This window comes from Varroa jacobsoni, unplaced genomic scaffold, assembly GCF_002532875.2.
Source record: "Varroa jacobsoni isolate VJ856 unplaced genomic scaffold, vjacob_1.0 scaffold_98, whole genome shotgun sequence".
NCBI classification, from domain to species: domain Eukaryota; kingdom Metazoa; phylum Arthropoda; class Arachnida; order Mesostigmata; family Varroidae; genus Varroa; species Varroa jacobsoni.
In genome coordinates this window covers 194,380-210,464 of record NW_019213000.1, presented here as the reverse complement: position 1 = coordinate 210,464, position 16,085 = coordinate 194,380, and the positions used below count along the sequence as shown (strand labels likewise).

The window sequence follows — 16,085 nt, the reverse complement described above, 5'->3', positions numbered from 1 at the left end:
GAGGTATATTTAGGAAGCCAAAAATGATATAAGAAGAATATACTTAGATGTCGTTTCAATCTATGCAGGATTCTAAACCGAATGCTCTTGATAAAGCATTCTTTTTTTTAGGGAAATCAACCTGTCGGTCAGCTGGAAAGGTTATTTACAGGTAGTATGAACACTGGTATTCCACATAGAGGCCTAATCCGTAAAACTAATCCTTAAAAAAGCTTCATGGATCTTTGTATCTTTTTGTATTTATGTTTACATTGTTATCTTAAAAATCACCAATCTGTGTTTTTGTTTTCTTTCATGTGTTCGCCTTGCGTACACCGCAGAATCCTGACCATGATCAGCGTTATCTCAGCCAGGTCGAACTAAATAACGATGACGCATCTAGTCCTCCGCTTTACACATTTGCTTCGAGAGGCTTCCTAACTGCTCTCGAGCGAATTCGACGAGGAGAACCGATTCTTGAGTCCGATATTCAGGATGCTCCGGAATACGTCGAACTCGACTGTTTCCAGGAGTATAGGTTTCAGGAGTTTGTTGCTTAACAGCAGCACTTCTGCTGGGTACAATCCGTCGTGCTGACAAGGTTGGCACATGCGTAGCAATCCCAAAACGAAGCAGGAACTGTGCACCATTTAAATACAAGCGACCGGCCTTATTAAATCGTCAGGCGAGACCTTATGTACAAGACCTCGTAATCACTAAGCAAGTATCAGCGACACATCTTTAATCTACGGTTTTGATTTTTGTAACCCTTCTCGTTGTTGGGCATCCTTTCGTTGGAGGCAAATGTTTTTTTTATGGGCAAGTGTTTGTCAAAGGATCAGCGAAATAGGTAAGCCAGTTAAGATAGTAGTTGGATTTGGTGGCTCTGATGGTCCTGTTCGTAAAAAAGAGAAAATCTATAGTGGCATTCGATTTAAATACGAAGCAGTGTTTAGTAATGGAAATACATGAAATATATGAAAGTAGATTTTTCTTACAAACCATGTATGCCGGGCTTGCAACCGGGCAGCCGCCAGTATTCAAGTTTGTTTCGACAAGTTACAACATAGGTGAAGTTAACTAGGGCTTTAACAAATCACAGTATGTTTTCTTCCGGTGAACCTTGCTCAGAGATTTGTTCTGTCAATAAGTACTAAGAAAGCACATTATAATTACACGGTTCATGTTAATGCGCGAACCAGTTTTTCCAGTCTCAGCTTATAGTTCAGATTTTTTTTTATTTATTTAAATTGCAGTTGTCCTGGTAAGCTGCAGCGATACTCGGCACTACCCGGTTGCAGTCATCTCTAGTTAGTCTCCTTACAATTATATGCAATATAAAAATTATTATATAATATAAAAAATCTCATCGAATACTTCAATCACCTTCAAATAGCCCTCATTGATTTTTTCCGTTTTAGTAGTTACTCTAATCAATGTCCCCAAGTAATAAGTCATCTTTTTATTCTAAGAGAATCACTCGATTATTTTCTGCCATGTCTTTATATATCATAATTAATCCTGTAATTTATCTTCATCAACCCCATAGGCTGGGCGCGAATATTCACCTAGTCTCTATGCTAAATAGTTTTGCAAGTAAATATTTAATAAATGCAGTTTCGTACCTATTTATGTAAGGATCGGAAGTCTAGCGACCTGTCACGTTGGTTGCCAAAATCACCGTTTCGAAAGGTTATTTTACCTATGCGGCAATTTCTTACACATTTTACCATACAGCCATTACCGAGTATTGCTGGACCTAGTGGTGCTTTAGGTATTACAGTTACTATTAATGTTTTTAACATTTTGGTTTCTAGGACACGTTTTTCTTTGTTGTTCTAGGTTATTAAAATTTTGTGATTTGTTATCCAAGTACTTTGGCTAAATGTAAGGATAATAAGGCTAGTATCGTTTGACTCGTCTTACATTTAGCCAAAATACTAAAATATTTTTAAAAAAATAAAAAAATTGTGGATTTTGAAGACAACGTTCAAAATGAGAAAAGCAAAAAAGACTGCACTACTTAATCAAAACTTTAAAGGAAATAAAACGAATTCCGGCAAAAAAAGATGGATTAGTGCTTATATGTCATGAACAATAATTCTTACTTTATAAATCTGATTTAGTTCGTACATATATATCTATAATATTTGTTGAGAAAATGCGTCCTATTAATTTTCTAGTAAACCTCACTGCCTTATTTCGGGAAAATACTCTAATTATTAGTCTCTAAAAACACTCTATAGAAAAAAAAACAACACATTAAAGTAACAGAATCGTACGGATCGTAGGTACTCGGATAGCAGTTTGTACAAACTTCCCCTGACGGACACAAAACAGTCCGTCCTATGGTATGTGAATAAAATACATCAAATGCCTTTAGTATATTATATTTAGAGAATACAATTACGTGTTATAAAAAAGTTACGTTTTTATTTTACTACGCATTGACTGTTCAAGACTGTCTTGAACATACGTGTAACACTATTAACTAAGCGTGCCCCTTATATGCCGTCTAGTTTGCGTTTAGCTCCTATAGTCCCGTGTACCTCCCAACCAATTCAATATAACAACTGTGATATAGCGCCTCTTTCTCAGCCGGTACTAAGAGGCAAAGGATCTAATATAGGAAAGAAAATAAAATCCATGTTTCTGTCACATGCTTGGCAATGTATTTCATTTGTTGTATTGTCTTCATCAGTTCCTTTGGATGTATCGATTATGTACAAACAATTAATTAGTATGAAGGGTCTATAGGAATATGTACACTTGAGTCGTTTACCAACTTAAAAGCGCAGGCCTAACACATCACGAAAAAAGATGCTTAGTACTGTATAGCGAATATAAAAATACAAGGAAAAAAGGTCTTGAACGTTAATACAGCAAAAGTCGCGTGCGTCATTGTCGCTAACTCGAGAGGCTTACGAATCGGGTTTAGAAACTTAGATACAATCTCATTTAAACTGATACACCATTGACTGTGGTGCAGTTTGAGCCGAAAACATTGCCTCATGGTGTACGGGTAGTTTTTCGTAAAATCATCCTAACTTTTTGTTTATGATAACTGCGCGACAAGCATTTCGACGCCCTTGTAATGCCTAGGACGAGCTAGCGACAGAGAGCTACGACAAGCAAAATAAACAAAACAGTGTGCCCGAATGACACGAGTCGATATAAACGCTTGGTCCTGGCTACGCATACCTAGAAAGATAATGATGATTTATCTCGCCTTTGCTTAATACTTTTCAAGTTCCTCCGTTAATTAAACCGGTTATGAGAAAGCACTTTTTTGAGAGAACACTCGTATGGCGCCGCGTCAAATAAGATTGCATCAAGACAAAATGTAGAATAACCGTCACCTACTATAGAATAGACGGGCACTAGTCGAGACAAGCGTTTCATTTGGGTCGCAAATGGAGATGTTGTAGATAGTATTAGAATTGTTCTGCTACTTTGCGTATCTACAATCAGTACGAATATCGAATTCTAAGAGTATTTTCTGTGGATCGTGCATTGGCTACGGCTAACGAACGTGGAAGATTTGATTGGTAAACACTGTATCCGATGTTGGCTCGTCAGTAAATGATTCCCTGACAAAAACTGGGCAGGATGTTGGCCCATCGTAGTGATTGCTGTGAGCGTCACCACAAACCCTCCCTGATATTCCTCCTACTCTGCGAAAATTCAATCCTTATTTTCTTGGTATCGTTGTTCCTTATTATCTGTAATATTCCTTGCTCCTTATATATAAACGCACTGAATGTCTAAAAATTTTATTTATGACGCCTAAGCATTGTACGACTAGTGACCGGCGAGATATCAACAACAAACAAAGCAGTTGTTGCCGGGGTCTCTAAATCCTACCCGGAATGTCAATGCCCTACACCGAGTTAGGATTTAATCCAATCTGAGCTTTTCATTAGTAGTTCCTTTCGCGTCATTATTGAATCACCTAGACCCTCTGTGTGAAGGCCTGGGATCCATCGGGGTCCGAATGCGAGGCTGGCAGGACATGATACAGCGGGTAGAACTAAAGTAAAAATTACTTGACCGTTTGGCGACTTAGACCTTTAATCTGATATTCAGTTATGATAGACTAAAGGCTTTTTTTAAGATTTTCGCTCTCGACAACGTTGTTGTTATTGTTAATGGAGCATACGCTTTGTTGGGCGGCTACTGCAGCGGCGGCTGCAGCTTCCTTTTGTAGCTTCTCATCGCGTTTCTGGCGATATGACTGAATGTAGAAGTGGAAAAACTGAAGAAAGAAGACGAAGCACTGGAACAGCATAAACGCCGGGAGGGCAGAGTATCTGAAAAAAAAGGTCGACAAAAAAGATCGAGTTGTATTAATACGATTTCCAGACGACAAGCAGAAACTAACTTGTGACCATCAATGGGGCAGCAAGTCAGTAATTTGTAATGCAAGTAAAGTGTCCTAGAGTGAGGTCAGGTGGCCCTATGACGTTTAAAAATCTCTATGCGTTTCATTGCATGACTTTTCTAACACTCGTCGTATGTACGGGTACTGTTATCTGGCTGGGTTATCTGGCTAAATAGCACTTACCGGTTATTAAGCCAGAACACGAGCATAATGTTCCGCACGATCATAATCACGAACTGGACAAGCTGCAATGTGGTAAGGTACTTTTTCCACCAAAGGTACTTCTGGATCTCGGGACCGCATGCCGACAGGAAGTAATAGCCATACATAACTACATGAATGACTGCATTGAACGTGAGCTCAAACGACGCGAGCGCGAAGCCACCGTACGTGACATAGAGATAAACTGAGAACGTCACGGATACGTGATGAAAAACGTGGAGGGTGGAGACCTAACAGAGAAAGAGGTTTTGTTTGTCAAAATAATACAACACTGCATATTGTAAATTTTTTTTATGAGGTTCACTCATCAAGTACATTTATGATGCACACCTGTCGGAAGCGCTTCCTTAAAACGAACAGGATGGTCTCAATACATTCGGACAAGCGAAGGATAAGATAATACCAGGACACATTCAGAAGCAGAATCGTGGTCGGGTGATCGCCAAGGTCAGGAGCAGTAAACCACATGTTGAAGTGTCCTACGAAGAAATGTGTAGCAGTTAGAGAAAAATCGAAAATAACTGTAGGAAGGGTATTATTGGATGCTATCTACCCACAATGGTTATTCAATAAATGAATTCCCTATTTGCACACGGCAGTGAAGAACGACAAGTCAGGTGTGAAAATTTTCATTAGTCAGCACTGACGGTTAACCCATTTAGTCTATCGTAGCGTCCTGACTGAGCCTGGAAGGATATAACTATTCGTTGCATCATATCATAGCTAGTGTCAGGGAACAACAGCTCGACCTTGCCTAGGATGGGTCATGGCTGCACGTTTTCGCTCTTATGCGTAAAGGTAGATTCGTCAAGCAAATTGAGTGACTACATGAAATATTATACGAGTTGAACGATATAGCGATTCTTCAAAGAAAAAAGAAGCAAATGTTTGAGAACGACGCTCTTTTCGGCCATGGTTTTCCTATGGTAAAGGTTCGTTGTGCCGGGCAGCTTCGAAAGCAACACCGATCCCTAAGCAATTTATTTTTTGTTGTTCTCACTAACGACTGTGTCGCGTTGTTAACAGGGACCAATTACTGAGAAAACAGTCAGAATGATGATTAAACAGTCGGTTAGATTTAATCTCGCGAACGATGGCAATATGTAAATGTAGGAGATTCAAATTTTGCTAGTGTCGTTGACGAAGACCTTTTTAATAAATATGACTAACACTTAATTTGATTTACTCGGATGTTTAACGAAGTAATGATTAGAGATGTATGTGTAGATAGACGAAAACCTGTCTCGTCCGACCTCGGTGTCGAGTGCCGTAACGCGCTAAACAGCCAAAAAAGATTTTTTTTGCATAATAGTGATGAGCTAACGATGATTCCCGGTATATGAAATGATGTCTGTAGCAATCTTTAGTGTAAATGTTTCAAGCGCGAATACGTATACCGATCTGCCTTTAACAAATTTCTCCGGCCATATGTCATGGGCAGTTTCAATTGACGTCTCAAACTTCGAATAAAGCCTTCAGTACAATTCGAACGTTACGTTATCGATCGATTAGATTAACGTCGATCTATAAGCAGAATGAAGATACCTTTCCAGAAAGCGTGGTAGTAAACGTAGCTGGAGATAGACAAATTTGTTATAACCATAGCAGCATTATAGAGAAGAATAATGGGACGCAATTCGTATGCCTTCGAATTCTTCATCATCGCCGGCCCGATAACCTGAACGAAGCATTCAGATGCAAATGGTTATTAAAATAATACTGGTTAGCCCATAGAAGATTAAAAATCAATTGACCAGAATACGTCAGATCAATATTAACAGTTTCAATTAAATATCATTAATAACACCAAAGAAGCACCTAGTTGACATTGAAGATTTTTTCGAAATGCTAGTTGGCGTTGCTTAGTCATCAGATAAGTTAGCCATATATCAACTAACAGTTTCCATGACAACGCAAGAGATTAAAAACCCCTGATGATCCAGCTTCAAATCCGAGGTAGCGATGCGCTTAGTATATGCAAAGCGCAAATGATTTTTTTCGTATATTTACAACGAAAAAACATATTTGCCCTAGCATTATGTGCATTGTTCTATCTAGCCGATTTAATAAACTACTATTTATATTACAACAATGAATTTTGAGCGCTTGTCAAGTTAAACAGCACGTCGCCTATAAGCACGTCCACTCTATCATTCCCGTGAAAAGTCAGTGCAGGTTTCTAGGTTTGGAACTGGACGCAAACACTTCTTTGTGTCGAGTGGTTTAGGTGTCTGAAGCAATGTTTAACAGCATTACCACGATCCTCCTACGTTACCTAGCCACTCACCTTGACGATATAAACATAACAGGCAAGAATAGTAACGATCGGCGCAGGGTTGCCTAACAGGAGCCAACCGTCAACTCGAGAATCTTTGTCCGGCAGGGGCAACCAGCTCTGGCTGGGCACTGTTTCAATATCCAGCGAGGCCATTGCCTGGCACGAAGCGAGAAACAGGAGCACAGGCACAGAAATCAGTCAGTCGAATTTCTTTTAACAGTGAGCCTGAAACACACATTGTGAAGTGGTGTCAATATCAATAATAGAGATTCAATGTAGGGTAGCTGTTGATAGCAGAAGCCTACCGCGAACGTAGAAGCTAACGATAGTACGACCGTTAATAAAACATTGATGCCTTTTTGAATAGGTTGTGGCCCTTAGTGTGGCCTTAATTGGAGTGGAGATGGTACTCTCTAACATCGACGCGTTTCTCGAAATATCATCGCTAGAATCATCAAGCTGCTGCATTATAAATTAGATGCTATCCACGACAGCCTCGATGATTTATAGAATAGATACATTGTTACCTCAAAAAGAAACCTGCCCTCAAGGTAATACGTAACCTAAAAATGCTGCTGCTATTAGAATTAATAAAGTTACAGTTTCCGTAAATCGTGTCTTAACCAAATGAAACTTTCATAATTCCCCGTTTAGCATCAATATAAATAAAAAAAAAATAAACAAGTATGAATATTTCGAATTAGGTAAAAGTTATTACAATTCTAAACAATGCGAGAGACATAAAAAGCAATTCTAGTTCCTCTATAAAAGCGGCGGATAAAGTCTGAAAAATTGAACATTAACCTAACTAAGATGCGAAATTTCACATGCAACGTGAGAGGACGCTACAACGTCACTGACAGTTTGTCTGCCAGCGACTGCCTGGATTGGACCGCAGCTAGTACTTTCGATGCTTTCCAACTTTTCTATTTGCTCGCCGACAAATTTCCTCTATTAGCAAACAATTTCCGATGCGGGAGCAGAAACGCGTTCATGGCCTCCTACTCGGTTCGATGGTCCATTTGTTAATTTTCGCACATGACGGTTGTAAACAGGACATTTGAAACTCGAAGGAAACTTGTTTCTTGTGTCTCACGGACATATTCATACAACGGAACGGCGCGCCAGTTGTTAGACGCCACACCTTCAAGCTAATCAGGGATCGGAAATACTAGTGCGTATGTTTTCTTCTTAATTTTCAAGCTTGCTTGTAAATTCCTATTGCAAAATATATAGGTACATGTATATACTAAAATCGGAAACAAATTTCGACGGTGTAGTAATCTTAGACAGCACCTCACTTTGATAAAGATGCTCCGTACGGTTGAGTGACTGACTTGTTCAGCATACGAAGCGTACATGCCAACGTGCATCAATGCAAAGAAAAATCGATAATTCTGCACGTAGCACTTACAAACGTCCTCAGCATACCTTAACTACAGCTTCTACGTGCCTTACGGTGACTGTTTCACAGTATCATATTGTCATGCGTTTGATATCTATATATAATGTGGACGTCAGACGTCCAGGAAATTTGGAATCATCCAAAAAAAATTCTAGGTCGTGCCACGCAAGCCAAAATGAAGATCGGAGTCATTAACACGACAGCGAAACGTGCAGACACATTATGTTTCAATTGTATGCATGGCTTTTAAACCAATAACAATATATACTATCAATAGTAATAAAAAGATTTTGAAAAAATATTCCTTAACCGCACCCAAATATTGGGATAGTACTTCTGCATAGAACAACAAAAATGTGCCATAAGCTTTCGTGAAGACTTTAATTCGGGGTCTAAATTGCTTTCAGATTAAATTGAAAACGTAACTGAGATATAAGCGATAAACATATTGTCTATATTTCAAGCTGGAAGCATGAGTAAGTCGATCCTGGTACATTCGAGACTGCCTCAAATAAGCAGATATGAATATATTTAGCAGATGTACAGGATGTAACAAAACACAAAGTCTGCAAGGAACTAATCACCGGGCTTACATTCTTTCGACTTTTTCGAAAATGTGTAAGGTGTCGATCAAATTGGTAACAGATCATCTATTTCTGAAACCAACCGCTAACTTCTGCATCGAAGTTCCGAAATTATCAGAAATGGCCCTGTACTCAACTTTCATAACAAAGTTATAAGAAGCATCAAGAAAATCATTCATAGTTCCTTATACGAGAAGACATAACCTAGAACGATCTACTTTTATCTAGAGCGAGCATTTGTACCATGCAGAAGTTTCCCTGGAATTTTGTGCGTACGACTTCATCATCAACTTACAGTTATATTGAATTCTTGAATATACACTGAAAAGCCAAGTGTTTGATTGTCACTTTTTTGACGGTCTGTTTGTTTCTTGCTACTACTGTTCTTATTCTAAAGCTACCCTGTTTACAACTTTTTCGATACTTTTAATACAACAAAAAACGCGTTTCGCCTGTGTAATACAGAAAAGTATTCGGGAACGTGAACTGTCCCTTTTATCTAATTCTTCGTACAACAATGGCAACAATGTTGTGGCAACTATACTACAGCGTACGATGCGTCGTAACCTCAACATAATACCTTAACCCCACTTTAAAATTCTTCTACATGTTTCGCCATTGTCCTATCCACTTTCGGCCCATCCGTCCGTCGGGATATGGACACATCACACTAACAGCGTCGCATTATAATAGCACCGAGGTGAAAAATGAAGGTCGACCTCTCCGTTGCCCTACTGCAATGAAGTGAATTGTCCATTGTTACTGCTGTGCTAAACTCTAATAGAATTGCTGTCGCTCTTATCAACAAATCAAGGCAAATGAATTGTTTTTAGGCAAAATACTGAACCAACAATTACTGTTTAACGCCGGGCGGTCAGGGACTGGAGGGGGTTGGCCTGCCCCACAACTTTTAGTTAGCAAGCGGTTCGTCCAATGGCTTCACTCCGCGGAAAAATCCGTCGCAGCGTGCTACATATACATACACACGCACACACTGTTTTTGTTTCGACCGTACAGCCTGAAAATAGAAGAGCACCGAAAAAAAAAACGAAAAAAATATACAGTGCATATATGTGTATATAACGACGGCTGGTAACAAAAGTAAAACTGACGATCCTCGACATAGCGGTTTACAATTCCATCCAGCTCCTTGTTCCCTCCCACTTTTAAAATGAAGAAAAAAAAATTATACACTTCGTCGTGTCGAACGGTTGCCGTGAAGTTCAAGCAACTAATAACACGTCTGCTGTAATATAGACCGCGCGAAGTGTGGGGACGGCGCGTGCTGTGCGTTTACTACAAGAAAGAAAAACACATAGTGAAACACAGCAGAAGAAGAGGGATATCATTCACCGTTACAGCGCTCACTGTTTGCCGTATTTCTCCGTTGCTTACAATTGTTATTGTACGAAATACACACACAATGCACACAGAGGAAACAGACTGGACGCATGCGCGAGGGCGAGGGCTACACTTTTGTTTCAATAAAATTTCAGCGTCGTTCAATCGACAATGCTAGCGAGGGGATGAATTGAAATGATGCCGCATGGAAGAGATGTGGGTCAGTCTGCCAGCGATAAGCAGCGAGCGGATACAAATCACTGCTAACCGATCTAGCATTATAGAATTCAAGTTGTTGAAAAAAGTACTAGCAAAAAAATTAACCAATAGTATGTGGTGACAACGCTATTGCTATAAAGAAGGACAGTTGAAATGTACAGGCCCGCTGTAGTATGACGAGATCAGAACACAAAGGGGAGTTTTGGCTGTTCAATAGAGGAAGAGTAGCTTAGGCTAACGGTAGATACAAACAACGTGGTTTTCGCGCAACAGTCAAGCTCTGGTGAAAGAGCCCTTGACTCAGTTGAAAGTCATAGCAGCTGGCGATACACAAGACCCGAATAGGGACTCAGCAAGTCATCATTCAGCCAATCGTCGCTGAAATCGCGATCGACCATATAGTAACTATGGGTGAAGGCTGACCCGTATCAGGAATAGCGCATGGCTCTTCATGTCGAAAAGGTCGATGCGGATGATCGTAGTGCTAGCTTGCACATGTTCACGGTCAAGCAGCTAGTGGTCCATCGATGGCAAATGATGACTTGAACCGACGGCCAAACGGAAATATACACGATTGGCAGTATTATTAGCTAAAAACTAATGAAAAAATATACGCAATGTCCTTAACAAATGCCACCAGTGTATACACCATAGAATTAGTCAATATAAATTAGATTTGAACCAAAAATTGTTATGAATCGCTGTGACTTTTACACATACGCGCAAAATGTCTATATTTACGACGGTAAACAGTTTGTCTTTCAGAAACTGCAGGAAATTACTGAAATAGCCAAATAAAGTCTGGCTAAAGTGATGCTAAAGAAGCAAGTATGGTACTCTACGTTTGACCCAAGGGCTAACGGCCCGAATGCGTCTTCACGCTGGCTACGGTAACCACGGTAACGACGCTGCTTATCACAGCCACAGTTATGTGTATCAGCCTTTTGTTTGTATAGCTGAGATTATATGCGAACAGCAAAAACATGGTAAGTTCGAGACACAGACATCCTAAGCAGGACGCAGTTACGCCACACAGCTAGCTAAACATTACTCCTATAGTACTCTCGTCATCTATCAAAACCATTATATGGCTGTTCTCAAGCTTAAAAACATGGATTCTGTTTGCCATGCCGCAACTTCCAAGTCAGTTCGAGCTATAGTGTTGGAAGCTGTATTGATAGAGAGAATCTAACAACATTGGACGAGTCATTAAATACGTGCGTTAGAAATTTCTGCTTTTTTTGCCCGCTACAGGCAAAGACGACGGGATTGAGATCTCGTAATAGACAAAACCTTCGAAAATAAATCTTCGAAAGAATACGTACGAGGATACCCAGTATGTTACTTTCGAGCAAATCCTCGTTACACCAGAAAAGAAGCACAGTGAGCAAGATGCAAACCATAAAGTATTGAAATTTTAAATTATTTTAATATTAGATTTTGAAATTAAACTTTATAGGAGAGCGTATCAGAAGCTCCGTCATTCCACACCTTCCAGTTCTGGTGATCAAACGTCGACCAGCACATCATCATTGCACGAAGTTCCGATACTTTCTTCTTTGGTCCGCTAAGTTTGACTTCTGTTTCACGCATGACCAGGTGCCCGCCAATATTCAAAGTTTCTGCCTCTTTAAAAGATGTTTTGAGACCCTTGTCTTGATCCTGGTCGGGCTTGTCCAATTCAAAGGTTTTGTCAAGCCACATCTGGTTATGTAAAGCGTTTGATTTTGTAGATCTGTCAAGTGCTTGAGGGTCATTTTGGCCCAATTTCGCGCGTGGTGACGTGACTGTGGGGGGCTTGAAGGTTTTAAGTTGTGCTGATTGGTTTTGTCCATTTTTCATTCGTAAGTCTGGAGCTTGTCCGGAAACAGGCTTGGCGAAGTCAAGAGTTCTGCGATCCTCATTACGAGGCCTTGTTTGATCTTCGGAGCTGGGATGCTTTGACATTCCCCACCCGAATTCATCTTTGTTTCTTCGTGTAGGTTTCCGGCTCTTCGACAGGCTGGTGGGCGTTGGAATCTTGGAAAGAATCTTGGATGGGCTGGTTCGCTCAAGAGTTTTTGAAGGTTTAGCCTGTTTTGGATTTGACACGAGTATCTCGTTTTCGGCTGTAATCATTGGTTGAAGGCCGGTGGTTTTCGGAAGATTCTGCGTGGGATCATATGGAGGGCCCTCGAAGCTGTGACTCTTTGACTGTCCTACTGTAGCGTGTCGTAACGAGTGGGCATCGGCACTTGCAAGTCCATTCTTATTTTGTTTTGTCGGTTTTCGGCTCTTTGAGGGGCTAATAAGACCCTTATTTCTCAACAGATTAGCCGGAATCCCCGACAAACTCGTAGTTTTTCGGTGTATTCCGGCATTCGGATCCTTCAGATTCTTTCCAGCTTCCTTACTCAATGTTTGGCTTTTTGACTTTGATGAGCCCTTAGACCTTCGCCAAAATGCTGGCTTGTCATTTCTGCTACGCTTATCTTTGGTTAATCTGGGTATCTCCCTTTCGGGTATTACCAGGCCATCGGGTGCTTTGATAATAGGCTGTAGGTCGGCGGTCTTTTGAACGCTTCGCGTGTAATCGTTTGAGCTGGGGCTCCCGACATGCAGACCTCCGAAGTGGGAGTTATCCTGAAATTTTTGCGCTGGTTGTCGGCCTTTTGATGAACTCACAGTTTGTCGCGAGGGTATTAAAATGCCCTTTTTTTCGGGCGTCTGTGTTCTCGGCTTAAGCTTCTTCTTACATAAGTCCTCATAAGTTATACGTAGCCCCTGAATGTCACCAGTCTTTGGACGACTATGACAGTCTTGCACGGCATCGATATCGGTTGTGTAATCTTCTGTGTCAAACTCCGTTTTACCTAGCGCTACGAAAGTTGCCTCCGTATCGGTATTGCTACCTGAGCCTCGCACTTTGTTCGCGCCTGCGTCGGTTAGACTTCGATTTGCCAGAGCAACATCCGTCGTTATACTACCATTTGGTAAAGGGGCGACGACGTCCCTAATCTTGATCGCTTCCGAAGGTGAACACGCCATAGCTGACGAACCTCTTCGTAAGGGATCTAGACAAGGCGGTCGTGGGCGACCAGCCACAAGGATAGCATCGAAGTGCCGGGTATTTCCACCCAAAGCAGGATCAAGTGATGTGAGCGTATCGAACGTTCTGTCGCTTTGAAGTGTTTGGGTATCGATCGGATGTATTTTGTCTGCAGGCAATTGACCCTTCGCTGGGTATGGTTTGTCAGGTTCGCATTTTTCCAGAGACGGTTTCTCTCCACGATCTTTTCTTTCGCGTAGCGGCTCCTCGGGACGTCGCTGTTTAGCAGCCGAAGCATTATCGAGAGGCCGCATCATTTTAGGTGATGGCGTCTCTGCTACACTTGTTCTCTGGGCAGCTTTACCTTCTCGCAATGGTTTGTTTTCTTGCGGCTTGTCCGCCTTGCCCACCGGCTTGTCGTTTTTGACAGAAGACTCCTTCTGTACTATACCTCCAGGCCGCTTTAGGTTAGCTAGATTTTGTGGGGAACCTCGACGGACTTCCTGCTGTTTTCTTGCTCTTTCTGGTGATAGCTTGTGCGAAGTGTTGCTATATTTGGGTGTTGTCGATATTCCTGACGATATCCTCCGTGATGCCATGCCTTTTTCTACTTCTCCTAGAACATTGTCCGAAGAAATACTTAGTTGCGCGTCTCCGCTCGTCGATGGTCCGCTTTCTAGAATCCCCGTGGAACTTCTTAGGGGTTCTGGAGCTCCTGATGAGACTCTTACAATATTTTCGGGCGTACGGGGCTCATTGCGATGAGGCGACTGTTTGGGAAAAGAGTCTCTATGTTGTTTTCTCACTATCTCTATACATCCGGGAGAAACTGCTTGAGAGCTGCTGCGTCGGGATGGCTTTGCCTGTGAAGGTCCTGCGAAAGGCTTTTGAGGTTCGCTGCGTTTGGCTGCTTTTTCGGAATATCCCGGCGAAACTACGTTAAAGTCATTCTGTTGTGGTAGCTTTTGTGAGATTTTTGGTAAAAGTCCACTTGAATCTATCTGCATTTCTAATTTTTCGATATTTGCCATAGGCCGCTTGTCAATTAAGACTCCAGGCTGTCGAGATTTTTTTAAAAGGCTTTGGGGGGATTTAGCCATATCGCTTCTGTTAGAGACTTTACGAGAACTAGCGACAAGTTTTGATTTTCTAGAAACGTCTTTAGACGCTTTTGCCTTCCCAGTCTTTATTGAAAACGTTTTTAAACTTTTTCGTTTAGGATCGAGAATCTCCTGGCGCGAATCCACCTTTTGTTTTGGTTTCTCTGAGCCTACTAGAGAAGCTTTACAGATATTAGATAGATAGTCTGACTTTGCGGGAGATCCCGGCGTTGCCTTGAAACCGTCTGCTGGCTGGATAGATTTCTGCTCAATGCCTGGTGAAATTTCTGAAAGACCATAAGGCTGCCGAGATTTCCGATCCAAGCATGTTGCAGCATCTTGTTGCGGTGATTCTGCTCGTTCATCTTGTTTCAGCTCCAATCCTGAAAGTGCTGACTTGCGAGAATCAGGCTTTGTTTCTTTCGAAAGTTTCTGTGACGATTTACCGCTTGGAACGGTTTTTTGCTTTGAATACGCTTGACCACCTGGAGAATATTTTCCTTGACTAGGCTTTTCAACGATTTTATTACGGGGTAAACCTTTATCCGCGAACAGCTTCCATGGTTTTGATTTTGACTTTGATTTTGGAGAACCCCTTTTACTCTTAGGTTGCTTATTTGTTTGCTCACTAATTTGGCCTTTATCCCAAGATGGTTTCCATTGTTTAGATTTGGGGGGAGGACTTGAAGGTTGTTTCGCTTTACTAGGCCTATCACCATTCTCTTGAAGCGGGCTTTTATCTCCAATTAGCCTCCGCTTTTTTATATTTGAGGAAGGACTTGGAGACCCTGCTATACGAGCAGACTTTCTAGTTATTTTCTCATGAGGCTGATCTTTATTACCAAAAAGCTTGCGTAGTTTCGACTTGGTCGAAGGGCTGGGAGAACCTTTTTCACTGCCAGGCTTTTCATGAATTTGGCCTTTATCAGCAAACAGCCTCCACCGTGTTGACTTTGCCGTTGGGGTCGGCGAACCCTTCTCATCAACAGGCTGTTTAGCTTCCTTGCCACAAGGCAGACCTTTATTTGAAGCAGGCTTTTTTCGTGTTGTTTCAACAACGGGACTTGGTGAACACTGTTCTATACCTGGCTTTGTAGATTTTCTATGTTGGAATCGGCTTGACTTTCCTGTAGGCAGCTCCCCGCTGCTTGGTTGTCCTTTTTGGCCAATGTCTTTGCTCGTCCTTGCAGTCTCACTGTGTTGTTCAACACGATCGGGGTCTCGTTCTTCTAGAGACTCTTTAATTTTGCGAAGACGTCGGTTTAAATCACGTTCTTTGCTTGGCGAATCTCGACATAACAATGCCAGACAGTTTTTCAACAATAGATTTTCTAACCGAAGTTCACTTGGACTTCGTGCCCGAGTCGACAGCTGGTTAATAGGATTCACACAGGAAGAAGGTTTCTGCCTTAGCGTTTTTAGGTCTTCTACGTGCTTCTCAAGTACATCCCGGATATCCGGACATACTTCGTGCAAGCTTCGATCACCGTTTACCTTGAGACATTCCAGTTTTAACTTCAAATCCTTCTCGGCGTTTTCAATATGTTG

At 41.4% G+C, this 16,085-nt stretch overlaps 2 protein-coding genes across 2 annotated transcripts in view; one reads left to right on the top strand and one right to left on the bottom strand.

Annotated features, from left to right (window-relative positions):
- The window catches only part of LOC111264833 (uncharacterized), a 4,202-nt gene extending 1,301 nt beyond the window's left edge, over positions 1 to 2,901 (top strand). Inside the window, exon 2 of the mRNA XM_022841037.2 lies at positions 321 to 2,901. Coding sequence (XP_022696772.2) covers positions 321 to 539 — 219 coding nt within the window. The 3' untranslated portion in view covers positions 540 to 2,901. The remainder of the gene's footprint in view (positions 1 to 320) is intronic.
- Positions 2,391 to 16,085, bottom strand: part of LOC111264645 (very long chain fatty acid elongase 7) — a 41,855-nt gene continuing 28,160 nt past the window's right edge. The window contains exons 2-6 of the mRNA XM_022840708.2: positions 6,870 to 7,085; positions 6,128 to 6,260; positions 4,913 to 5,061; positions 4,544 to 4,812; positions 2,391 to 4,289 (exon numbers count right to left, since the gene is read on the bottom strand). Coding sequence (XP_022696443.1) covers positions 4,076 to 4,289; positions 4,544 to 4,812; positions 4,913 to 5,061; positions 6,128 to 6,260; positions 6,870 to 7,013 — 909 coding nt within the window. The 5' untranslated portion in view covers positions 7,014 to 7,085 and the 3' untranslated portion in view covers positions 2,391 to 4,075. The remainder of the gene's footprint in view (positions 4,290 to 4,543; positions 4,813 to 4,912; positions 5,062 to 6,127; positions 6,261 to 6,869; positions 7,086 to 16,085) is intronic.